General features: G+C 38.4%; 1 protein-coding gene across 2 annotated transcripts in view; it reads right to left on the bottom strand.

The window, feature by feature from the left end:
- Positions 1-13,915: 13,915 nt before the first annotated feature.
- Positions 13,916-27,567, bottom strand: part of ephb1 (EPH receptor B1) — a 159,592-nt gene continuing 145,940 nt past the window's right edge. For both annotated transcript variants that reach the window (XM_011486792.4, XM_004079228.5), the window contains exons 13-17: positions 23,343-23,492; positions 19,927-20,120; positions 18,782-18,937; positions 16,288-17,694; positions 13,916-14,375 (exon numbers count right to left, since the gene is read on the bottom strand). In XM_011486792.4, the coding sequence (XP_011485094.2) occupies positions 17,586-17,694; positions 18,782-18,937; positions 19,927-20,120; positions 23,343-23,492 (609 nt within the window). In that variant the 3' untranslated portion in view covers positions 13,916-14,375; positions 16,288-17,585. The remainder of the gene's footprint in view (positions 14,376-16,287; positions 17,695-18,781; positions 18,938-19,926; positions 20,121-23,342; positions 23,493-27,567) is intronic.

Raw genomic sequence — 27,567 nt, forward strand, 5'->3', positions numbered from 1 at the left:
GAACATTTTAATGTAGGATAAATATTGATAAAAAAATGAAGTAAAGACAAGTGGTCTGAATTGTTCTAAAGGAATAACAGTTATTTTTAGGTTATAGCTTTAAGACTCCACCTCTTTCAAGAGCAGCTAAATACAGACAAGCCCTCCAGGAGCTTTGCATCAGTACGTTTCTGAGCATGCCTTGGGCAAAAACAGTGTTTATCTTCCAACACATTTAAGACTTTCAGGCAGTTAGTCCTCCTTCACTGGTCTCCTTGTCAATACAAGGTCAAAGAAAGATCGACATTGGCCAATTCTTATAAAAAAAAGGGTTGTGTGAACTGTGCACACATATTTCATGGATCCAAACCTATGTCAGTCATGTGAGGTAATTGGGCTGACTCAGAGCGACAACTTCCATCTGAGCAGCAGTCTTGGGTTGCAGATTGCTTTCTCAGAGGACGTGACCCAGCAAGGCTGCAGCTTTACTTTTGCCTGACAGACGGTTCAGCAGGATGCACACACAATTAAGACAGGCTTTATCCTCAGTCAAAGTCCAGATTGAAAGTTACCTGAAGAAAAATGACTTCCAAATGCAAACAGAAATCAAATGTTGCCACATATGCATTGTTCTTTCAGTCACATGGGTACACACAGGAAATCCCAATCATCACACAGTCAAATGTATCTTTGGAAGGTTTGGTGTCCAATGCTACGCAAGATTAAACACAATCTAAAACAATAACATCAGCAAAGACAAAAACAGTTCTGGCATATGGCTTTTGAATCTGAAATGCATTCATGCATTGAAAAGAAAAGTGATTTTATTAACAGTATGTGGCTGCTTCAGGGACTCATTTTGGCAAATGGTATTTCCTAAGGCAACAGATTGGACCAAACACTGGGTTGAGATTAAAATAAACAAGTATACTAATAGGGATGCTCTGCTAAAGGTAATAGAGGAAAAAAAATCAGCGTGCAGCTTCACACAAGACAAACAAATGATGCTAATGGGTTTCCACTGCAGCAGAACAGGACACAGATCTGGTTGACTTCAAGTCAGAGAATACGGTCAGGTGGCTTGAAATCTACCGTGTTATGTTTGACAAATTATGATGGTTAAATGGAGCCAGACATTGCACTTCCCATTCTGACAGGAGGACATTTAACAGAACAGAGATTTTTAAATTGCCATTCCAATAACGACTCAAAGTAAACATCTTTTCACCTGAACGTTCATGTTTTGTGGGTATACACCACTAATTTTGATACTTTACAGCCTAGGAGATAACTACTTAAACTACATATTAAAATATTTGAGTATCAAATAAAAGTATTCTTTCTAAAATTCATCTGGAAGCTATATATACATCGTTTTTTTTTTTTTCTAGTTTAGAGGTTGCATAAATGTAAGATTGAGACACGGTCTTAAAGTTTAAGGCATTAGTCAAGAAAAATACATTTTTTTTTTATTTAATGCTCCAAAGATGATAAAACTGTGGTTCTGCAGCTGTTTCACTCATCAGAAACATGGCTATTCAATCAATAGAATGATAAATATGATCTATTCAGTTAGAATAAAACCCAGTTATTGGAAAGAGCACGGGGGCTTCTGCCACAGGAATATTGTGAACATCAATCCTAACTGCTATCTATGTAGATGTGGATCCATGCAGCCTGCATCCATCTCTTCAAAAAGAGATAACTTCACTATTCTGGTTGAAAGGTTTATCAAATACTCAACCAAACATTATTTTGTGCATTATTATCATTTAGCAAACTAAAAGGATGATAAATGTATTCTCATCAGGAAAAAAATATCTTTATGAGAACTGTTCTTAACAGAAATATGGTTATAATGTTTAGTTTTTGACATCTTTCAATGGAGACAAGAGTTCAGTTCAAGAGCTGTATCATCTAAAGGCTTTTATTAACTGTTATCAGTGATTGACTAAGTTACAATTAATTTTGTGGGGGAATACAGACCTGACCTTGCTGCATTAAAAAATATCAGATAATGGGTAGGTAAACCGGTATATGCCTTTGCATGGTTTCATGCAACCATCCAAGCCACTGAAAAAAAATAAATAAAAAAAAGCAGTCTCAGCGATGTCCAGACATTCCTCTCCACATAAATTTCCTCCAGTTCTGCTGGGGGAACCCCAAGGTGGTCCCAGGCCGGCCGAAAGACACAGTCCCTCCAGTGCGTCCTGGCTAATTTTACTGGTGGTGTCATGAAAGGAATCAAAACGGTCAAATTTTCTGACAACTAAGGCCCAAAAAAATGAACCCAAGTCTAGACATTACAGTCCTTATTGTGCTCAATTTAAAATTATCAAGTACACATATGCAAGCCTTCAAATTTATAATTGTTTAGACCATCTGGATACTGTGAATTGACTGGAAGCTGAAATAGTTTCAGAAATTCCCAATCACTGAAAACTGTAAAATGGGTGGTGCAGCACAATTTGGATAGATGGTTACATCTGCCGGTATCAGTAGTTTTATGCTATCTCTTTCATTATAAGTTTATATTTTCCCACTCTATTTTAACAAAGCTGTTCAAGTTTCCTAGCAACAGCAATGTATTTACACTAAATATTAAACTGGGAGGCCTGAATCTTATAGAACGCAGTTTAAATTAAAGTTAACAAAGACTAACTGTAAGATAAATATTTAAAGATGGAAGAGTTTTTCTTTCCTTTGCAGAGTCCATCACAGTGTTGTGCCTCTTACACAGGCTTGCGATTTCCACAGAGTGACATGTCAGGGGCCGGCCCCTGAGTTATGATTATTGCCACCACATGTGACTACAGGGTGTTGGATTTAAGGAGCAAAGCCTACCTCATTCATCCTTCAGCTGTCATGAATCCCCTTCAGAGGCCCAACTTTTACTGACTGACAGGTGCTAGTAATGACTGCAGTTCAGAGGTCGTAAGTCAACATAAGCACAGAGGCCAAGCACAGCTGAACACATCCTTTGATGCACGGATCTCCCAGTGGACTGCCTCATTTAATGAGAGCTACCATTATAAAGTGAACTTGTAGCTCCAAAGCACAAAACCTACACATTCTTGTTATTACTTTAATGTATAAATCTAATCAGTGAATGTATGTTTAGGTTTTTCTGAATTTATGAAACAAATGAATGAGAACATTGGAAAAAAGGCATATTTCTATTGGATTTTCAGAATGACTTGCATTTTAAGAGCTATTCACACCTTTGTTGCATACAAACTATTGAGTAGAACTATTGGAAAAAAGATGGAGTATGAAAATGGTGGATGGAGGAGGGAACCAAGCTCATTATGACCATGTGCATTCCCAAAAGTGAGAGATCAGCCAGAGGCTCTTGGCAGCTGACAGCAGCTGCATTTCTCAGTCTTGTGAGAATGGTTGCACTAGCAAAGATGGTAAATAGAGAAGACAGAAGAAAGGCAGAAACGGTTGGGAATGGGATGGAAATGTCCATTGGGAATTTGTTTATCATTTGGCATTCCTTTTCTCCTTTCATCACTTTGGGTAAGGTCTCAGAAGCAGGCAATAAGGGAATACTGAGGTATCAAGGGGAATGTGGGGCTTTAAGTGTAAGGAGGGATCTTGTTCTAGGTGGATGGAGATCTGAAGAGTGCTGAAGTTGTGACAGCACCAACCCTCCTACACACTCTCCACCCTTTTTCCTTCAGGCATTTTGAGCGACTATGACTTACTTGGAACACTTGTTCCTAAAGATGATGTGCTTTTTTGTAGCAAGGAAATAACATCAAGAGGGAATAGCTGCTTGGCACAACATTTTTGTCGGGGGCATGTGGTTAATAAACATGACTCAAGGATGCTGGTCGCTGTGATACACCTTCCACAATCAAAAATACAACAATAAATTAAATCTGTATTGCTTAAAATCACTCATTTGATGTAAAAAATTTGATTGAGCTTGGTTGTAATACATTTTGAAAATATTAGGCGTTTGAACAAGTTTTGCAAACTGAAAAAAAAAGGTTTAAGAACTGAATTATAATATCACTCAAAATAAGAGCACATAGTAAAGAGCAAACAGATTTTTAAGTCATTTCACCATTATGCAGTATCGTTTAAAAGGTTTTAAAGGCAGCACAGATACAGATAGGTCCTCTAGATTGAGTTCACAGCAATTATTACAACTGAGGTTGCATATCTGGCTTGGCTGTTGCTATGCTGAGGCTGTTGTAGCCCCACTCTTCGGTCTGTAACAACCAATGGACTCTCCCCTGAGAACCACTTAGTTGTTCCTCGATCCACCCTCTTGAGTTACAGCTCACCCACACACATGCTCCCATCAGAGGAACTGCCATCTGGACATGCATACATTCACAAACACACACACACGCACACACTCATAATCACTGATGAACACACAAGTAAACGCCTTTAAAATTGATACACACTGCAATACCCTAAAAGCTAAAAATTCGGCTGCATGTGATTTATTCAGTTTTCCAAGTAGCAGCACTTCAGGTTCAAGTGGTATTTGTTAAGAATTGGGTCTGGCTGATATCTCAGGATCTGTTTTTGTTCCTCTGACAGCTAAAAAAAAACAAAAAACATCCATCTATCAATTTTTTACACTTATGTCATTGTATTCAAAGTCCTCAGGGGACTCGAGCCTATCTCGTTAATCTTAAAAAGTTTCAAACTTTTTTAAAGTGACTTTCAAAAAGAAGGAAAAGGATGCACACTGTCCTACAATAAAATAATTGAAGAGTAACTGAAGATTATATAAATTTTAAGCAACTTAATGGTGCAAAAAAACATGTTTTCTCTAATTTGGGTAAAGAAAGATTCATGCCATGGCACTTTCAAGTGTATACATGATCTCCCCATATCTCATGATGGTTTCCATGGCTAAAAAAAAGAACAGTGTAGATGGGGTGATTATGGAGCAGTGTGCATATATTTGTCCGGTAAATGTTATTATTAAATAGCATTCTCTTCTAGTAGGCCGCATAGAAAATAACCTATTAAAAGCCTTGACATGGTTCTCTGCAGTTTTCTATCCCCAGGCCAACCATTGTTGATGTCTACTTATGTCCACTAATAAAAGAACTGCAGTGTGAACATGTGTCTGAACCATTGACTGCACATGAAAACTGGACTAAGTTAGTCTGACCTCACCCATAAAAATGGCTTACATCTGGTACTAACAAAATTAAGTAATTTCAGCCAATTTTTTTCGTAAAATGGACACCTCCACATTAGGGCCAGTCGTTATAAGTAAGCAGTAATTGGTCTAATTTGGTCTTAGTCAGTGTATTTACGGCAACTATTCTTGCTTATCATTAGATGAGCCTGGTGGAAGTCTACACCCCTACCACTTGAAAGCAGGCTTGGGAGAATCTGTCAAACGTTTTGTACGCTCGATGTGGGGGAGGGGCAGCTGGGACTGCATTAATTTATTCAGGCATTTGACTGGCCAATTTATAACTTGAATGACTTTCACTACAGTCAACAGTATCTTGAAAAAATAGGATAAGCAAAAAACATACTAAAAATGAAGTAGAACAAGAATGATTATTCTTACAAATACCATATTTTGGCAAAGTAATGGCTGTTTATTTCTCCATGGAAGTCTGTGGGATTTTGGCTTTGTGGAGCCCGCTGGTACTTCCTATTTGGAAGGCGAGGGGGCAGAGATCACTTGGCCTAATTTCTTATAGACAGTCAACAGTTATTACCCCAAGAGATGCGTAAGTACCGTAAAAACTCCAGTCTAATAATGGAAATAAATACCTTATTGCACCAAACTACATTTTATTGTGTTGGGTTAAAACAACCTGCAACATCAGAATAACAACATAAGGAAAGAAAGACAACAGACCAAAGGTACCTTTTTACGAGGAGAACAACAATATCTCTCTGGTCTGGTGCAAATTCTGTCGCCTCCTCTATTATTAACCCTTGTGCTATCCTATGACCCCACCCTTACATTGACGTGTTCTCCCTACCATGACAAAGGTGGAAAAAGGTGAAGAGGATTTCATGTAATCCATGGAAACCAGTGAAGATCACAAATCATTGAAGAAAAAAGGTTCAGCGCACTGTCTTGTGGGGTCTAGATGACCCAACTCCCAATGTTAAAGTGCCTAGGATAGCACAAGGGTTAAGTTTGTTAGATATTCCCTAATTTATATCTGTGCTGAGCTCTAAGGAAGGGAAATGGATAAAACACAGCTGCAGCGCTATCAGAAAACATTAATTGCAACATGTCTTTCTTTTCACAGTCTTTCCACATCATCTTTGAACCTACAAAGTCTTTTCTCACGGATAACTGACACAGAGAGGCCCTCGATTCCGGTCTTGACACAGATAACACATAGTTTTCATGCTGATGCTGGGAAGGCGCTTAGATAGTCAGTCTCCTCCCAAGAGTTTCACCTTCACCTTCCTGTGAAACAAACTTGGACAAATACAGTTCTGCATGCATGATTATATTACCTATATAGCTAGGTAAATCATAAAAGCAAATATGAGATAACATATGCATTTTTCCAACGTGTTGCACAGTGGCTCTAGTTAGTGCTGCATAGAGCAAAACTTCTGGATTGATGGGGAAGGACTGTTCTCTGTTTTAAAACATTGTATCAAGATTACTTACAAAAATTCCCCTTTTTTATTTGACAGAGAGGAGTTTCATCCAGACACATACTGTCCAGACACAATGTTTCTGTTACTGATTTTTTGAGTTGAGATTGGGGAATTTACGACCCGTGTAATGAGGCCTCACATCCAAGTATTGCAAAAATGTCTTGCTGCCTCTTCTCGTCTATCAATTTCATTTTTATATTTTTTGTATGGAATTGGGGACTTCAGTGGGGAAAAACATGACAAAATGAGCGGAGAGTGTTGAAGAATGACATACAATAAAAGTTAGCATGTGGCAGTTTGCCATCAGCATCTTACCCATTGTCTGACTCACCTACATTTTTTTTTCTGAAACAAATAATACAATTTCCTTTTTATGATCTTATTATATCATTATGAATATCTTTTTTACTGCATCTGAACTGAAATTCCTTGAAATTCATCTTTCACAATGCATCTTATAAAAATTAGTTTTAAAACTAAAATTATTGTGTTTTCATTCTGTCAGAACTGAAGCCTGAAATCTGAGCCACATGAAACCCTGACATACCTCAACTTTAAATGAGTGAATGCCACCTATAGAGTCCATCTCCAGCCACTCTCCAGAGGCACTAAGAGTTTGAATGTGAACCCCTCATTACTAATTATGATTACCATTATGCCAGCTGAAGTGCATCTATAGAGCACTGATCAGGACTCAGTAAGCATTTGTAAGATGGCACTTGCTGGTTAAGAGCAGTAATAACAGCCTTTATCCAATGTTTCAATTCTTTATAATTCGGCTTCATATGCATCAACCCTGTGAGTTTATAATAGACATGTAGAGTAAGTTGCTGCTGTCAACATGTAGAGTTGCTTGATGTATATTTATAGCAAGCCAGTTCATCGTAGGCTGAGGCTTTTCCTATATACCAGAACAGCAATGTGCTATAAAGGAAAGGACAAAAATATAAATAAAAGACTGTGTTACTGTGTTCTTTTTAAAGTGCTCAGAAGTCTGTTATAATATTTTACTGCTTCAATCTGTGAGGACAGTCGAGTTAAGGACTTCATATGATCTTACAAGAACCGCACAGTTTCCCTGCTGCACTTTCCCAGGGCAAAGACATCAGAGGCCCCACAACATAACAGGATTTCCACTTCCATTTTGAGGGTTAGACGTGATAAAATAGTGACATGCCTTTTTACACATCATGGAAGGAGACATAGAGGGAGCTTGTAGCTTCTGGCATGTCATGCTGTGTGCACAGCTTTGACTAGAAACATAGAGGGGTGTCAGCGGATCAGATGTGCTTTGGCAGTCAAGCTTACGAGTTAGGAAGTTGATACCAGAGAAATGGGAGCAATACATGGGAAGTGGGCGACCTTCACTTACAAATCATTCATTCTCGTCTCCAAACTTCGTTCCCTCTCTTCTGAATGACATAAAGCACAGGAGCCCTTTTGTATGAACTCTCTAATTAGGAAGACCTTGGGGTGCGGATCACATCCATTGTTCCTCCTCATTTTGGTGGGAAAATATTTCATTGATTTTTGCAGCAATCGAAAGCGGGCGGAGCTGCGAAGGGCTCTGAGCTGGATTAGACGCTGCGGGGGGTTTCAGTGATGGGTGAGGAGATGGAGAGGATGTGTGCGTGGAAAGGGAGAAACGTTCCCCCTCACAACCGCAACCCCCTTCTCACCTGAAAGAACCAATTACAGCTGTGAACTCATCATAGCTCACCTCTTCCCCCAGCACTCATTGTTTACTCCTTACCCTCTGCGTAACTTCTGATGATCTTTTTTCAGGTATCCTCATGATAGATCCAACTCATTTACAAACATCTGGATTTATTTAGGCTTTTGTTTATGTTCCGTCAAGCGCAGCAAAGATGGCAGATGGTCAGATTTTCATCATCACACAGTATCAAGCACATGTAAAATAGTTTATTTATAATCAAATGCCGACAGCACAAACCTGAATAAGGGGGTTTAATATTTATACAATTTTATCAAAAGTGCAAATATGTGATTCATGAACGACTGACATGTACAGATGAATGAAAACCTTTTGTGCCTCATGGAGGACTCAGAAATCACCTGTTTCTGTCTTCTTCTTCAGCTTCAACCCACTGTCACTCTCAACAGCCTGTAAATTACAGCTCACCCTCGCAGGTGCCGACATCTCTCTGAAATGATTTTTCCAACCATACAGATGATTACTTTTGGTAATTATATGTATCATAATTAAATTTGATGAACTCCTACGAGATATAAAATCTCATATGACCCAGGTGCTGAGTTTCTTTTGCTCTTCACAAAAGGGAAAAGGTCTGCAGCTAAAAGAGACATAATTTGAACCGTGGAACTGCCGTCTTGATTTAATACATTGGCATTTCCACCTTTAAATTAAAATTAATGAAGCAAGATTACTGTAGCCGTTCTATGCTCTGCAGTAACCCAGGTTTGGCTTTTGAAGTGAAAAATGTCAATACTGTCGCAGAAACACACAGAGATGAGGAATCCAGCAGTCTGATCATTTACAGGTTTCTCTTCAGATTTCAGTCTTTTTTTTTGTTCTGAGAGTATCAGCTTTATACACAGTGGAGTTCATAAGCCTGGAATGCCATAAACACTTTCAGTTTTCTATAATCTGCTGTTTTTCTCCCTGGAGACTCAGTCTCATTTCTTTGCTCCAGGAACTTCATACAGATAACATCCGATCAGGAGCCTGGTAGGTGCAAAATGTGTGTCAAAAACTCACAAGAGGGTTCAAAGCTCTTGAAACTTTTATACATTCCAGGATCCGCAACTCTTTAGTTGCTGCACATTTTTCTAATGTATTCTTCCTATTTTTCCTATGTTACTTTTTCTCTATCATTTTTATCTGTTCAGTGATAAGATAATAGTTGTAAATCAGTGGTTTCTACGCATGGGTCACAGACCAGGACTGGTCCATGGGTCACTTGGTCTCAGGCTGCAGACAAGGAAAAAAAAATTTCATGTTCCTTCTTCCTGATGTTTTATGTATTATTGCTACAGTTCTTCCCACATAACAAGCCATCTTGACATAAAATATATATATATATATATATATATATATATATATATATATATATATATATATATATATATATATATATATATATATATATATATATCATAAAATTCAGAAACAAAATATGATTAATCTTTTTGCTCTAAAAAATAAGCCGCCTGACTTGAGTTCTCTGTATTTGAATGACCAAAATCCTGTAACATTACACCTAATTGAATTTTTGCAAATTTTTCGAAACAACTTTTACAATTCAACAACGTTGTTCCATTATAACCTTCGTCGTCTGTGGAATCTCTACAGACAGCTTTAAATTGTCTTTTTAAGATTAATTTTATGTAGTAGCCTTTTGAGTATAAAAATTGATTTTTCAATAACTGGACCCTTAAAAAAAATGAAATTCCAACTTTGGCCTGGTTGGGCCTAAAAAAGGTTGGGGACCACCGTTCTAGATAATGCATACTGTGCTTTTCTATGTTTCTGCTTGTAGAATCGTTATATTCGGACTCTTAATTTTGCATTTTTAAAAAGAGAGTTTATGTTAACAGGGGATATTGGGTCAAGAGTATGAAGAAATCTGACCTGTTTGTGGACACAAAAATGCTGCAACTAAAAACTCTTTTGTTCTTTCCTTGGAGCCACATTAGACCAAAATAATTGTTCAGTCACAAAAGTGCAGCAGTTGATCATTCATCTTTTCCCTCTGCCAATATTGTCTCCTCTTTTAATTTCTGTCATAAAATATTGTTGATCCCATTGATAAATGTTAGTTAGAACTTCAAAGTTGAGCTTATTCGTGGCTGCTTAGGTAAATGTAAATGTGCACAGTGGAAAAACAGCCAGCTCTGAGGTCATATGTGGAAGTTGGAAAATCTTGAAAGGTGTACAATCAGTTACAAGTGCTGAACACAAGTCCAATTATGTCAGTCGTGCTTGTCTCCCCAAAATAAATATTTATTGAAAAATGTAGAGACACGCACTCAGAAAATCCCATATATAGTGAATTGAGACAAGGCAGAGTAAACATCCAACTTTTGTGTCTATAATTTTTCTCTCACTCATCTTTCTTCTTTCTTCACTGCCCTTCACTCAGTATGCACTTTGAGTTTTCTCCTCTCACAGTCTCCACTCCACAACTGGATGGACTTCTTTAACTCTCTCCCCTTTCTCTGCAGGAGTTTCCTGCTGTGCAGCAATCCGGTTCTTGCAGGTGATTGCTCAAGGAATATTGATTAAGGAAAAGATTTTGCTGCTGAGAAGTCACTTTTCAAACTTCACGTGACTTTAATGTGAAAGAAAGTAACCTGACTTTCTAATCAGTGATGAACACCCAGCAGAGCAGAGAAGAGAGTGAGTGTTCAAGAAAATGCTCTCTGCTCACCCGGCCTTTGTCTTTTTGGCTTTTTCTCAGCATCTAATTGTCTGTTAAGTCCTGTTCTCACTTGCACACACTTATCAGCTTTCTCATCTCATGTAATGTCCACCTTAAAAGAAAAGCAATATCTTTCTTTGTCCTGCTAATTACTGTGATTAAAGTGACAACAAATGCATTCAAGTCTAATTAGATGGTACTATAAAGAATGCCACAATATCAATGGTCATTACTTTTGTTTAACTATTTATTGAAACACAGCAAGTTTCATTTAAACCACCCGCAAGAGCATAAACTAAGTGCTCATATAAATAGAATGACATTTTTCAACACTTGTCCTCTAGATTTTACCTTGGTGTTTATAAGAGCCACTCAGGTTAATTACTGAAGAAGAAAATGAAAGTGTGAAATTTATTTAACACCTAATTGGTATCTTTCCTTTTTTAATTTTTAGATCTTTTTACTACTCTATTTGGCACATATATTCAAAGCTGCTCAAGCTTGTACATTTTGTTATAACATGTGCTTTTCAAATTCAGTTGAGGAGATGGCAATTTGAAGAATCATTTGACAGGACTGTCTTGGAGTGGTAGAAATACAACAGTAAAACCTCACATTGCAGCACTAACATTGCATTGATTAGGTTTAAAATTCCATCCATTGTTCCATCCAAAAATCCATTGTTTCTTAAAGGAATGTTGCTTCTCTGTTTTTGTTGTTATACATAAATAATTTTCTTTTCTTTTCTAAAATTAGTCATTTTTTCGCCAAAACATTTACCACGTTTTTGTTAAATATAAGTGTTTTGTAAAGTTAAGCTTCAGCAATAGGAAACAACAAATAAAAGCACCACAAGATGGTTCAAGAAATGCTATAGACTGTTTCTTTTTTTGTTATCTTTTTTTATCTATGAAAAATAAATACATTAAATTTAAGTAAAAAATACTCCAGTTAAATTATCAACTTCAACTTCAGGACAACAAAAATGCTATGTTTGGTTTTGATTTTAGTATTTTTACTCGTCAGCCAGAAACTGATGTGCTTGTCTATGAATTAGAAGCAGAAAACCAATTAAGTCAAGACTTAATGACTATAACACCAAGTGTTTTTACTTAACCTCTTGGCAGATTATGCACAATTGTCTATTTTAAGACAAACCCTTGTTCTTCAAAACGTGCAATGTGAAAAGAGTGTGGCATCAAGAAGAGGAACAAGCAGGTGAGAAACTGGATTGATTGGAGACGAGGTGATTAAAAAGTCAGCCATGACAGTTTTCAGGTTTTTCATATGCTGCAGGGGTAAACACACAACAGTGATATAGACCATCACAGTGATGTTTTGTTTTTACAGCCTACATTTGTTTACATTTCCAATTTCTAGCTTAACTCAGTCTCAAATAAAGGCTTCTTTGTAGTTTGAAAATTTGGGTCAGATATTCTTTTTAAAGACGGACTGCAGAAAGATGCAATTGAAGAGGAGAAAAATTGTGAACAACACTAAAACAGCACTTATTTTCTGTTACAGTGACTGACCCATGTTCACCCTTGGTGAACTAGTTTGTTTTTTCAAGGTTGTTTTGCCCCTCAGGAACACAGGTCATTCAGATCTTGGTGTTAGTAACAAATATTCAAATTCAAAAGGAGCCCATATGAAAAGTGCAGGACCTCAGCAAATTAAAAAACAGTTTATTTAGTTAAATGTGGAATGTGTCCAGGAAGATTAAAAAATAAAAAAAGACAGACAAATCAGATGCTACAAAGAGATGGTGGTTAAAATAAGTGTTGTTTCTGCTACCTTTGCTTTTGGACAATTAGACAAAGTACTGCATCAAAAATATAAGTGGGAGGAGTTGGAGTATTTGTTAACAATGCGTGCTGTCATCTAGGACGTGTTTTTGTGAAAGTGTAGATTGCAGTTCAGTCATCTGCTGTAGCAGCATTCAAGCCAATGATTCAAAAAGCTAATTATTTCTAAAAAGAAAAGCTGAATCTTGAAAAGAGAAATGCCAAATAGACATAATGGACAACATAGCTCCCATCTCTTCTCACTATACTGATTAAACAAAACGTTATTTTCCCTGAGGGATTTTCTGGTTATTAGACCTGAAAACCACCATAAAACACCATTCCTACATGTAGCATTTGCAATCCATTCAACAGGCTATTGTGATGCCTAGCTTCCCTCCACAGAAAAAAAGGGATCAAAATGAAGAGATAACAGAAAGGGCAGGGAGACCGCGTTAAAAATTTTCTCTATAGAAAGAGTATTTCTGTTGGTGGTACCTGCAGTTTGGATTTTCAGGTTGTGCTGAGCGGCTTTGGTGTGTGCTGAGATGCACTGCTTTTTTTGTTATTCTTAAATAAATCTTGGCTTCCTGATTGGCTTTCTCTGATTCAATACTCTCAGCCAATGTAAGCTTAGATCCCATTAATCAATTTGAGTAAATAGACTGCTATGCAGTAAAGCTAAAAGTTGGTCTCATCCCTGCATTTCCGTCCCGCCCCATTGACCATATCATTATAGCCCAACATTCTTTCCAATGGGGGAAGTTTTGCTTGCAAGTTTAACTAGAACTCCAGCACATGCCGGTCTATTTGGATGTGTGTTTGATGCACAGATGAGATTTTAGATGGAAATATCATTTCCTCCAGCATGTCAAAATATTGTCACTTTTCAGGGAGAGTCATTTCTTAGTAAACCAAGTGTTGGCTCATTTATTGGTGGCTGATGACTTCTAACATGTGCTGCCAGTGGCCTTGTGGTGACAAAAATATGTTCATTTCCGTGAATGTCACACTCCAGCACAGTGTTGACAGCAGTCTTACTGGAAAGTAACCCATCCTCATCTCTTTCTCAAATCACCATTACTAAAAACTGAATTATTGTCCCTGGAGTCAAAAAAAACTGTAATGTGGTTTTTCAAAGGCTTTTATTGAGTGCATTTTAGTACAATATTTCTCAGAAAGTTACATCTTACAAACTTTTGACACATACTTTTTCACAATTTACAAGTGGCAGCAATACAGAAACTGATGAAGAAGAAAACATTCACACTCTCCAACAAAGTACCCTGTGCACACACTGTCTGTACACATTTGATATGCACAAAACACACACATCCACCGCCTCTCAAACAAACAACTAGACACATAAGACAGGTGCACACTCACAATCAGCTCCCCCAATATTTGTGTACCACAGGAGAGAAAGATTGCGACAAATATCTTCAAAAGGTCCCACTTTATCCAGTTTTCTCTTCATTGGGTGTCCACAGCAGTTTGTCTTGGTGTGTCTTATTCGTGCTCTTAGATATTTGGATGCAAGTGCTGGCTGTATGCCGATCTAAAGTGAGCAAATCTTCAAATTTTCGGTCTGAAACAGAGAAAAAGAGGATACATTGGAATAGTTTAGTGAGTTTATTTTTGCAGGCAGTCATGTCAGGTAATTTCTAGGTGAAGATCACTTCTACTAGCTCTGATCCATAAATGGCAGGCATGATTTCAGCTACTAAAAGGGTCATTGCTCACTCTTCAGACAGTTACAGCACCATGAAACATTTAACAAGCTCTGCTCTTGTGTTTTGTATCGGTGTGTGATGAATGGCTTCCCTATGAAGCGGCTTTCGGAGAGGAGCCCCGAACTGCCTCTCTTTTCATCACACTGGAGTGTCATTATAGTAAGATATTTAGAAAGACAAACAGAGAAAGGCAAATTACACTGTTACATAACCAACGCATTTACCATCTCATTCAGGAGTGGCTGAAGTGAAAAGCAAATGCGTGGAGCTGAATGGAAGACTAATACATTTTAAGTAATTAAACCAATTCAGTAAAAGGTATCCATGTCTACTTTATGGGACGATTAATTAGTTAGTTGACTGTGGAAAGCAAAACATGTGTTGCTTACAATATTTTTCATTGCCAAAAGTAACTAAAGAAACTAACATTTACATAATAAAAAACAATTTAATGTAGACCGTAAGATCCCCCTATCACATAGCTCTCTCTCTTGATTATGCATCATGGAAACTGTATGAGAGTAAAATAATGGAAGATTCTAGAATGTGGGCATGTATGCATGTGTGTGTGTGTGTGTGTGTATATAGGCTCCCATCGGTCTCCCTCCCTGTGGAAGATCAGATGTCTGTCAGACAGGGGTCTAAGCAGGTGTTTGTTCCCTGCCTGAGCCCACTGGAGCATGGAGCCAAGTATTTCTCCGGCCGGGTCTGGCCTAGCCCATCTCCAGGCGGAGCTCAGGACAGCTTGGTTACACCCCAGATAAATGAGCTGGAGATCTGCCAGCGAGTGGGAATAGGACGGGCAGGGCAGAAAGAGAAAGGAGGGGAGGAGGATGATGAGAGGTGTAAGTATAGTTAATAATCTACTAATGGACCTGCCATCAATGTCTAATTTTAGAGGCAAGGTAGAACCGTCGTCACTCATATTCCGCCAAAGGGGATATTTTTTATCTATTTATTTATTTAAAGGCCCTAGCTACTTTAAAGAATTTATTGAACTACAATTAATCTAGAGTGTGAGCTTAAGTATTTCCTGGCATGGCTATATGACTTTTTATAAACATTATTTCCGCACATGTCAATTTTCAGACTAGAACAATTTTTCAAAGAGTCGGAAGCTAGTGGGAGAAAAAAATTCCAATCAAGGCACAATTAAAGAGCGTCATTCCCAGACTAAGAGTGACGAATCAGCCCTGTATAATGCCAAAAGATAAATAACTGGAATATGTTCCAAGAAAAAAAAAAGAAAAAAAGGGAAAATTTAAACCAAGTCTCATGTACAGTATGACATCCTTTGGGGGTAATGCAGCCAATTTCATATATGTGTGAAAGTCTCTTTGGCAGCATGGCATTTGGCTTTTACTCGCCTATCCATATGGCAACATCAAATAGTCGGTGCACAGATAAGCTCTGCAGCTTAAGTACAGCAGTCTGTGAAAGGAAGTATTGCATTGTGAGTAGTGTGCCCACGAGGGCTGTTAAAGTCTGCGTGTACAGAGAAATGACATTGTGAGCCTGTTGGCAAACCTCGGCCCAGATGTTGAGTTTCTCATCGCAGAGAATTGACGCTCATTCAACCTGAGAGCCAAGACCTCGATTAACTGCTCTTTCATGCTTTTTAAACTTGCAGAAAGAAAAAAAAACCTTGTCTTGGTCAGAATATCTTCAACCCCATTGTTAAACACCGATAGCATTTGTCTGGAAATTAATCAGTCAGCTATGGAGTAATTTGATGTGACTTCATGTGTGTGATCAGCAGACTCTTACCATCTGCGCCAGCCAAGACACGGAGCTTCGTTCTCCTCTGGTCGGTGCAGATCAGCCTCCAAACAAACAGCAAGAGCAAATGGAACATAAAACATAACTGTACATGTAAGTGCTCCCTGCCAGAGACAGCATGTGTTCACCCATATTTAAAAAGATCTCCATTAGATGGAGGTGATCTTAATTATGATAACTCCTACAGTAAATTGTTTTCTGATCTACAATAACATCTGTGATTACAGTTTCACTAGTCAAAAGAGGTGACTGGTGCCACTGGACCATGGAGGCAAACAACAAAACGTCCATTGTTCCGGTGTCCAAATAAAGCAGGGTGTCATAGGAAACTACACATCGCATGTTTCTATCGCAGTCCAGCCAAAACATCTTTGCCAAAAATGCAAGCAGTGTGATCTGTACATACATGTTCATATATAACACCTTCAATATGAAGGTTTATTATGAAATATATAATCATACTGAGCAAGAGATAAACATATTTATAGTTTCTGAATCTGACTGGAGCTGGTTAAAATGTCCTTCAGCTCCAAACCAAACCTCCACAGGTAGTGTTAAAGTTAAAATACACGTGGATGGTATCTTGCTATAGTGGCAAAACCAAAGAAACAGTTGGAAAAGACAAAATATAACTAAGCTCTGATTTCTCATTAGTTCATTTATGTTACATGTATTTAAAAAATCTTTAATCAAGCAATAGATGTGAAATTTGAAAATGGTGCTTCGCTGTACATCCCTGTATACTTCACAAAATGTTCTACTGGTAGTTGCTTATTTTGGGGAACATATTCCTCATCTAGTAAAGATACCTTCATTGCACAGACTTTCTATGATATGGATAAAAATTACAGGCCACATGTTTTTAAATGGTTCACATTTTACATCTGTAACATTTTCTTGTCCAGAGAATATGGAAGTACGGTTCACTCATTTTACTACACAACCAGAAAATGTTAGTAGGTCATTGATCGATGTTGGATTGTTGAAGTTATTTTTGTTTATGATGGCATGAAGTTCACAACCACAACAATGACGTTTGTCTTCCTTGTGTGTGGAGAAAAACAATATCAGGTCTGGACCCTGAATGCCTGTTGAGGGCTGCATGACGTGTGAAAGCTGTTAAAAATGTGGAAGTGTTGACCCTGGTCTCCTGTCGCCGTGTTAGTGGGTTAGATTAAGACAATAGTCTCGACTCTGGCGCGTTCCGTTGGACTGGGGGTCATTCGAGGGCTGCCTTTGTTGGTCCTTCGAATGCTGCCCGTTCCATGGCACAGCGCCCCCTGTAGTCATGCCACAGTATTAGGTGGCTGGCTCATCTGCACCCTCATGGACTGGATATTATTCAGGATCTTCTTCTGGTGGCCTGCTAAGGTCACTCCTATTCTCAGCAGATCCCTTCAAATGAAAGATGCAAAAAGAGGTCAAAAAACAAGAATGTATCCTGAAACCAAAAATATTTCCACTACACTGAAAAACGGCGGAATGATCGTCTGAAAAAGTTCAACATTTTAGGGAAAAAAATATATCATTTTAACCCTTTATTACAGAAGCTGTCATCAGAAACTAACGCATGCTCTTTAAAGTACAGTAACTCTTTGACTGTTCATGCAATTAGTCCAATTCCAACGGATTCATCCAAACAATATGCAACAAATTTACGAACGTAAAGTGTGACTAAATGTTTTGCATATATGTAGTCAATGTGGAATACCTTAAAGTTTTGCAGATCAGCAACACATATCGGCTAACGTTTCGGGTAATGTAAAGCTGCTTTTCTCCGTGTCAGAGTCAGCTGGTTTACACTGATTGTGTAAAAACACTGGATTTTCAAAGTATTGCATATCAACGGCTTTTCTCAGCCTCATTATCTGTCGGAGTTACATTAATTGCGTAAACGGTCAAGGAGTAACGGTAATTCAAATAACATCAAAGTTAGAGCAAAAGCTTCAGCGTTAAAGGGTTAGGAGAGATTTTAACTGAAGTCATAACTTTGAATAAAGTGTAATTTCATGGTTGCAATTGTAATGGTCCTAAGCACTCATTTCTAAGCTCCTTAATCTAAGAAGAATTTATAATGCATAATGCTACAAATTCCTGAAAGGATACCTTAGAGATTGAAAAACCATAAGCACACCAAGCAATAAAGAGTTAAAAAGAAGACAGTATATCTTTTTTAAAGTAAAAACTGCCTTGATACATACTAAAATCCCATGAACCCATTCCTTCTAACACAAAAGGCTTCAATATCAGGTAAGAGTCATAAAGCTAAAGTAGCACACATTTAACAGCTCTTAACAGAGTAAGGGATACTTTTAATACCCACGCAGGCTCCAACTTCAGCGCAATCACAGAATGACTTGAGTCACAGGGTGCACTTAAGCTAAAAATACATGCACTTGACATGCAGTCAATTTACACAAGTGTGCCCATCAAGCGCAATATAGGTTGGGAATATTTCATACAGACTTGTAGGCAAACTCACTCTGAGGTCATTTGAGCCACGAGCTGCAGAGAGGTGAATCCTGAGTTCAGGAAGTTGTCTCTGTACTGGCCCATCTTGATGGCTGTGAGCCAGTCTTCTACCGAACTGAAGGTGTTGAAGTCAGGTATGGATCTGTCCAACAGTGGCTGAGAAGGCCTAAAAGAGGAGGCAGGGAAGGGATGAGATGAGACACAGAAAAGTGCCTTGATGTAATATTTAACAAGCAGGGTTTTAAGGCGAACGTATCAGTGGGGTTGGAGTGAAAGATGAGGAAAAAGTGAGTGCGTCTGGGATTTATCTGTAAAGCTTAAATGTTTAAGAAAAAAAAAAAAAGGAAAGGAAAACATTACATTCAATACCTGCCCAACGTACCCCTGCAGGCTCGCCACAGTTGTGGAAAACGGTCACAATTTCAGAAACAGTAAACTAAGGACCTTGAAGACAAACATGCTCCATTGCACAAACTCATCTCAAAAGGAGCTAAAAGTTCACCTTGGGGAACGTGTCAACAACTCAAAACAAACAGCAAAAACAAATGGTTTCAGGTTTCTGGATGACCCTTAGCAGCTCAGCCAAAGCCTGGACTCTAAGGATAATCTATGAGGAAACTAGAAAGCGTTGAGAGGTAGAAGTGAGGATGTTAAAAAAAAAAAAATCCCATCTGATTGAATTTAAAGGGGAATTCTTTTTGAAAAAGAGTAATCCCTTAAAAAATTGAAAAACCGATGGTATGTAGAGGGTACTGATCAAAGCTCATGGTTCATAGTGCACACGAAAATATGTATGAAAAGTATTTCAGTATTATGAGTAGTTTGTTTTCATGGTTTTTAGCCTTTTTTTTTACTGCATGGAGAATATTTGGCCCATCATTAAAGTGGTATGAGGTAAAAACTAAAACATCGGTGTTTAGTTTTGAAAGAAAAAAAAATCTACAGTGAAAAAGAAGAGTTCAGGTTTGATGCAATCAACTGTAATGAATTCATATTTATTTTATGAGAAGATAAAAACATAAACTTGTCAGGTTAGTCTGTAAAAAAAAAAAAAAAAAAACCCTGCGGGAAAAAGTAATGAGAATTTGAATAAAAACACATAAACCATATTTAGATGCTTCTGGAGAACTGTGAACATGTGAGCGCTGTACTCACACTGCAGGAATGTTGGCTACGGCTTTGAGGCTGGTAGGGTTACGGATCATCTTGTCCAAGGTACTGACAATGTCTGAAAAGCGAGGTCGTACATTGCGGTCTTTCTGCCAGCAATCCAGCATCAACTGGTGCAAGGCACTGGGGCAGTCCATGGGCGGAGGCAAGCGGTAATCCTGTTCAATTGCATTGATCACCTTAGGAGTTAATAAGAAAATGCATATTAATAAAATAGCACAATATTTTATAATCTCAAGTGGTAAACAAGAATGAACTGAAGCACAGCAATAATATGACATCATCAATCTTCATGTTTATAATTTTATTATGTACCATGACAGTTAATTAGATTATTATTTTAAATTTTTGAATGTCAGGACACGGGCTCCGTACGAGTCCCGTCTCATCTTCCTATCACTGTTCCTTTAAATATTATTTTGCATTTGAGCTTTGTTTTATACTTTTCATATTTAAACTAGAATTAAACATTTGTACGTTCCTTTTACTTCAGGTAAACAAAATAGTTTTATATTCAGTATTCTGAGTTAGGTATTTGACTTCTGCAGTACTTCTTGTAAAAAAAAAAAAGGAATAACTGTTAAATGTCAGGCTTTTCTATGAGTTCTGGTAATCGCCTGTCCGTCCTGGGGGAGGATCCCTCCTTCGTGTTGGCACTCCTGAGGTTTCTTCCTTTTTCTCCAGAATCCGTTTTTTTTAGGAGTTTTTCTTTACCGCAAAGGGGGGGTCTAAGGGCAGGGATGCCAATTTAGTTTAGTCAGTTTGTTAGTTCAATTTAGTATTTTCCTATTGAATTCTATGTATTCATGATCCTTTTGATTTTATTTTTTACTTTTCAATCACCGATACGAAGCCCATCGAGACGACTGTTGTTGTGAATTTGGGCTATACAAATAAAATTGAATTGAATTGAATTGAATTCATATTTTACATGGGCGTCTTTTAGCTTTTACTAGCGGTGAACTATTTTGACAAAGACTTTCAGGGAAATCAGAGTGGACAGAGTGCTTTGTGAAACATTCAATATACATCCATAATGTTTGGCATTTAAACTATTAGTTAGAAATTAGTTATTCAATGATTCCCAGCATGTTCAAACACAATTAAGCTGCTTTAACTGTATCCTTGCATAATCAAGCAGATGCTGGAGTCTTTTTAGATTGCCATAATGCCCTTTAATATTGATTTATTGCCACCATCTGTAGATGTCATCTTTTCTCAGAAATGCTAAGTTGCAAGATAAGAATCACCAGTCAAACCTCGGGTAAAAGATACTATCATTAAAAGTTACATGCTACTTTGTAGCTTGCCATCTCTAGCCCACAGAGAAGTGAAGCTCAGCAGAATCTTGACAAATGGGGTGTGTGAATAAGAGAAGGAAAACAGAGGGTGGTGTATGGCAGAGCTTTTCTGTATTGAAGAAGATGGGTTTGAGGGGAAGAGCAAACAGTAGTTATTGTTTGTGTGCGTAAAAAGCTGCAAGAGAAAAAGGAACATTTGCGTGGATGCATGGACTGAGCAGGTGGACATGCTGAGTGGTGCCAGCACCACTAGGCAGTATTTGCTGCTGGCCCACTGAGGCAACATCTGCTAGGTTGGACAATCCTGCTGGAGTGAAGTCTATAGAGGCCTGATGGTTGGCTAGCTGTCTCCCTAAGAGAAGCTAAGGGAGAATAACTCTGTAGTTTGGGACTACATCAATCGAGTGTGCGTGTTGGTGCTTATGTGTGTGGACCTTATCCAAGCGGACACGGGGAACAAAGCAGAGCTCTCACCAATCATTCATTGCACTTGAGAGCTGGCCAGGAAGAGAGGGATACAGTGCAAGCCTGTCAAGTCTACTTTCAAAGTCAGAGTCAAGGACATATTTAGTGATGATCCTTTTCAGATGAGCCAGACATAAATTTTGACTGATTCCAGCGTTCTTTCAAACAAATTAACATCAATTTTTGGGTTTGGTAAATGCTGTCTGATGACTTTGACATGCAAATGAGCAATCGTCTTAACTTACAATTTATTTTAAAACTAAACCCGTTTTTTTATGTAAATGTATGTTCATTTTATTTATAACATTTTAATAAAATTATTAGCAAACCTTTTCTGAACTGCTCAACCTCAGATATTATTTTATGTTAAATATGTTTTTACCATTATTTGTGTTGCTTTTTTAAGCAAATCCTGCCTTGTGTTTCAGTTGGTGTCCTTGTCTCTGTCCATCAAGTTGTGCAGAAATAATAATAATGGATTGCATTTTTCTGCGCTTTTCCAGACGATCAAAGCGCTTTGGATCTATGTCCATTATTCGTTCACTCCTTATTCATACTAGTGATGGTAAGATACTGATGTACCCACAGCTGCCCGAGGCAGACTGACAGAGGTAGAGCGGTCAACCTTTGATCAGAAGATCGAAGGTTCGGTTCCCGCCTTGCCAGCCCATGTGTCAAAGTGTCCCTGGGCAAGATGCTTAAACCCATATATAGTTTGACGGCAAAGTGTGTGAATGTGTGTTCTTGGGTGAATGGGAATGTAACTGTAAAGTCCTTTGTGCCTTCTAAGAACGCAGTAAAGCGCTACATAACTATACCCCAGAGGCGGAGCTACAGGGTAGCAGGGGGAGGGGGGCTGCTTGTCACCCCGGTTTTTGAGTCAACATTGACAAAGTCCCCTTGATTCCGACTGAGGCGATCTCACCTCAAACTGGCGCGTCTTTTGTGGCTGAAAATCTCACAAAAATGTTCCATTCTTATGGAAGTTTTGCAAAAATAAAAACATGTCAATACTGAATGCTTACTCGTCTCACAAGCAGTAGAGAACTTGTGATTCATATATTTAAAGACATTTGACGATTACGGTTTTGTGCGACAGCAGGCTATAAAGAAAACGCTCCACTGCAGCGTTCAACACTCGCAAGTATTTTCTTTAGAAAATGCTGTTCCACAGAGTATTTATAGTCATTTTAGTAGCATTGTGGTGGGATAAATGTGATTTCTGTCCATTATTGTTCTTGCGATTTGTTCTGAAAAATGAACATTGCTTCATTCTAAAGAAAACAGCACATGGACCCACATGGACCCCCAGTTCATTTCTCATTTTGAAGCTCAAGTCCCCTCTCATCTTTCTATCACTGTTCCTTTAAATATTATTTAGCATTTTAGCTTTGTTTTATACTTTTTATATTTAAACTAGAATTAAACGTTTGTAAATTCATTTTACTTCAGGTAAACATAAAAACTTTAGTGTTCTGTGTTCTGAGTGAAGTATTTGACTTCTGCAATACTTCATGTTAAAAAAAAAATAACTGTGTAATGTCAGGCTTCAATATTCTTTTCTTAAAATGTTATACTTCACATGAGAAGACCAACAATCCATTAACAGCCTGCTATTCTTCTGAAAACACTCACATCCTGGTTGGACATGTCCCAGTACGGTCGCTCTCCAAATGACATCACCTCCCACATGACAATGCCGTAGCTCCACACATCACTGGCTGAGGTGAACTTCCTGTAAGCGATTGCCTCTGGTGCTGTCCACCTGACAGGAATTTTCCCACCCTGGAGAAGAAAAGGAATAAAAATGACATGATTGAAACATTAGGGGCGCATAACAGCATTTAATTTCTGATGAATGAAAATAAGCCAGGACCTTGAACAATATAAGGCTTTTTCCAGCTGTTTGACCTCACAAACTAGCAGTTTTTTCCCTGACATCACACACTTCCCAATCAACCCACCAGCAGCTAAAACGTTTAGGATTCTGTGTGCGTCATCGACTGAAACTACATTTAGTCGTGCCTCCTCTCCCATATCCTTGTTTGAATACGAGAAGATAGGCCCGGGCTTCTGCTCCAACATTTAGTGTTTCTGCCTGTAATTAGGCTTTCTGGGCCTCAGGCATGACATGCATACTGTTGATTGACATTGACAGCCGCTTGTTTAAATTCCACGAACACACATACAGACCCAGCTGGGAACGAGTCCACCGCAGACACGGACAGATGCAGCTGTGTGCACAGCCGCACACACAAAGAGTAAACCTCCGACTGTGCCTCCCCTCCCCACCACATCACATCTGAGCTGAGCTCGCCACCAGCTTAATAATGCCAATTAACTAAACCTGAGTATTTGCAGATAAGCTGCTGCTGGAAACAAACCCAACAGAACAGACCACCTCGAGTGAAGAGAATGAGATACAGAAAACAGGAGTTTGGAACTTTTCCATGCTGCAAATTCCTCTTTGACAGCCTTTATTCCCCCTTTTCTCCTTTTGAAAATACAAAATACATTTCTGAAAAAGCCCCATACTAAAAAGATTTTAGGATCCACCACTGCAAAATATGCAGTGGTGGGAGATGATGGTAGAAAAGAAAGAAACAAGAAGAAATGATCAATAACTGAATCAAAGCTGACTAATGTCCAGTTTTTTGCCTGGTCCAGTGTTCATATGTGAACAATCTGTGACATCAATGACCAGTGAAGGCAGCACAGTGGGAGCACACCGGCTGACAACCACAAACCCAGTGGCGCTTACACAGGACATGTTTCAGTCATTTGCTCCCTGTTTATTTTTCTTGTCTTTGTTTTAAGACCCACTCTAATCATTTTTTTTTGTGGCATTTTTCTCTTGATGGAGGACATATACAAAGAAAATTAAGACTAAAATTACATTTCTGAGTATTTCTTTATTCAAATTGTAAATCAAGACGAATCAGACAAAAACATGCCGTTTGTAAAAGCTTGTAGTTGTGGTGCTTACTTTGTTCCATATGTCCCGGCCACAACTCAGTGACAAATTTCTAATAAAGCACTGCAAAAACTATGTTCTAGAAAACAACATTTTTTTTTTTTTTTTTTTTTAAATACCACAGGAACACCTTTAAAAATAGATCGAAAGGTGATTGGAGTGGTACTTTAAGAACCTTGTTATTTTACAGGGTTTTTTTTTGTATTTTTTTTTCCCCCTTGAAACAAACAATATAAATTAAATTTAAATAATTTTATCCAACCCAAATCAATGGATTTCACTGTTATTAAACAGCAATAACACAGCCTAAATGCTTTTCAAAATTATATGGCCACCTCCCTTCTACTTCTTTCCTGACGGTGTGTCTTGTTAAACACTTGTTTAAGGGAACACACATGAGATGAAAAATCTGCAAATATATGCAGAGTAGCAAAAAATATAAACAACTGCTCCAAGCGCAACTCTGCTTATTACATCTTTTCTTTGCCATAATTTGCTTACTGCCTTCCCCGCTCTACATCTGCTCTCTTTCCGGGAGATATCATCAGAATATGAGCTGAAGATGGCTGAAATAGGCTGAGCAAACACATGGGCTTTACAAGTAACCATGTCGGCTTTAGGGGAGGGGGACTACAGAAGGCGTTTTCTAAGCCAGGTAAGTCAGAAACAACACTGTACACTTTAAGCAATTACTCTTCTGAGCCAGTGATGGATTAGTCAAAATTTGGCTTAAAAAACAACCCTTTTTTTCCAGTGGAAATGGTATCAATACTTGAGTAGTAGCAGCAAAAAGATGAAGGGAATGAAAAAAGGCTTAACCGAAATGAAAAGAAGAGGTGCTTTGTTAAGTCTTCAAACATAAGGGAGAGACTGAATGCACAGGATTTATGGCAAGCTGTTTTCTGTTTGCCCGGAGGTGAGCTATTGCTCCTAAAAGCAGAAAATGTTTAAAATCTCCTATCACTAACAGTTAACCTAGAATTTGTATAGAGGAGCCAGACTCCATGACCACTGGTGCTGTAGAACTTCTGGGCCTTGAGAGGATAAAGCTCTAATGATATACCTCACAAAACTCCCTGGATAATAGGAAAAGTGGGTGACACGCACTGCTTGATTTTGCAGCGATAGCAGTTGGGTCTATTTTCTGGTTGGTAGGGTTTGGCGCTTTGAATAAAAAGTAAGTGGTCCTAAGGGCGTGAAAACAGAAAATGAATGAGCCAAAAAAAAAGATATTTAATTTCTTTTAAAAACTTTCTTCTGTCATATATATTAGTTGATGGCACAGCCAGCTGCTTGTGCAGAATTCCAATTCAGAAAACAGTGAGCAAATGTTTAAGAGTGCTGTATCATCTCTGTTGGCAAATTGAGATTGTGGGACGTGACTGGCTCCACCTGGCTGTGACTGCCCCTGACAGGTTGTGACCAACTGTGACAGGCTTTTTTCTGAAGTGTGACAGTAAAGGAAATGTGCTGGGGCTGTCAGTTTAGGAGTTATCATGGTGAGACGAGCATGTTCCTGTGACAGCCAGGTCAGAGATAAAAAAAAGGATAAACAGTTGGTGGTCAGGTAATGTACTGTATGTCACATGTGTATAGATACTGCAGCTAGCGCAACTGTCATGTCTTTTTTTGAGCTATGAAATCACCAATCTGCAGATAACTCCTCGCAGGCTGTTACTGACCTACCAGCGTAGATAGATATTAGAAGACATTTGTCCCCTGCCTTCGCCCACAAGTGGCCGGGATAGGCTCAGGCCCCGTGACCCCGAAGGGGAAAAAACTGAAGAAAACGAATGAATGAATATACTAGTCAAAGTTCTCGGAAAAGTTGTCACTGAAATTCTGCAACTGGTCATGCTGCAGAAATTATTTGATATTTTTGAGTAAGGTCACCTTTTTATACTTCAAATATGTTTCCAGATAAACTTCCTTTTGAAGAACAAATACTGAATGTATGTCTGCTTTCACTTTTTATATTTCTCAAGTTAATTTTCTTGCTCAAATTCCAAAATCCATTCCTGCACAATGCCAACTAAAATAGACTTTAGTGCATTTACTTTGGTCGGGCAGAGTGCTCCATCAACATCGTTTTAATGAAATCCTCAGAGCAGCTGTCTGCCTTGGATGTCTGCTCAAACAGAATGAGGAAGAGGCTGAAGGAATGGAGAAGGAGGCAAACGGGGGTGACTGACATGGGGAGATGCGGGGAATGAGGGGTTGACAAAGGGTGAGGGGGGAAGTGGGTTGCTGACTGACTGGTTAGTTTCTCAGGCACTCAGGGGGAAAGCCTGCAGGAAAGAGTGACAGAGGTCTTCCAGCAAATATACAATGAAGTAATGCAAAGATAGAGGAAAGTGTTGGACTGATTGCATAATGCTTTCCAGACACCATAATAACTCTATACATGTTTTTTTTTCTTTTTTTGTATTGTTAGATTCAATTAAAATTAAAAACTCATATGATTTCATTCTGTAAAGATTAGAAGGACACATAATCATATCAAATCATAAATGAGTCATGCATTTTTATAAACAATAAATCAATACATTTATTTTATATATGTTTAGTAGATGATGTAACAAGATGTTAAGGTGATGCCAGTTCATTGTAAATTGGTTGCAGGTGTTAGTGTGCAGGTCTCCTTGTTAGCTCTATTATGAGTGAGTGACCCGTTTGGAGTGTACTCTGCCTGTCACATAATGGCAGCTACTATAGGCTCTAACCCCATGAGACCTTGAACAGGATGAAGAGAGAGCAGAGAATAGATGGATGGAAGGACAAATTCAATGAGGACTTTAATACACAAAGACTTATACTTTACAAAGCTAGTTAAAGCTTTGTGAAGCAGCCTTTTCATGTTGTAAAGTCAGTGTTCTGATCTACTTT

This window comes from Oryzias latipes, chromosome 17 (assembly GCF_053564925.1).
Source record: "Oryzias latipes strain Hd-rR chromosome 17, Olatipes_Hd-rR_3.1".
Classification (NCBI taxonomy): Eukaryota; Metazoa; Chordata; class Actinopteri; order Beloniformes; family Adrianichthyidae; genus Oryzias; species Oryzias latipes.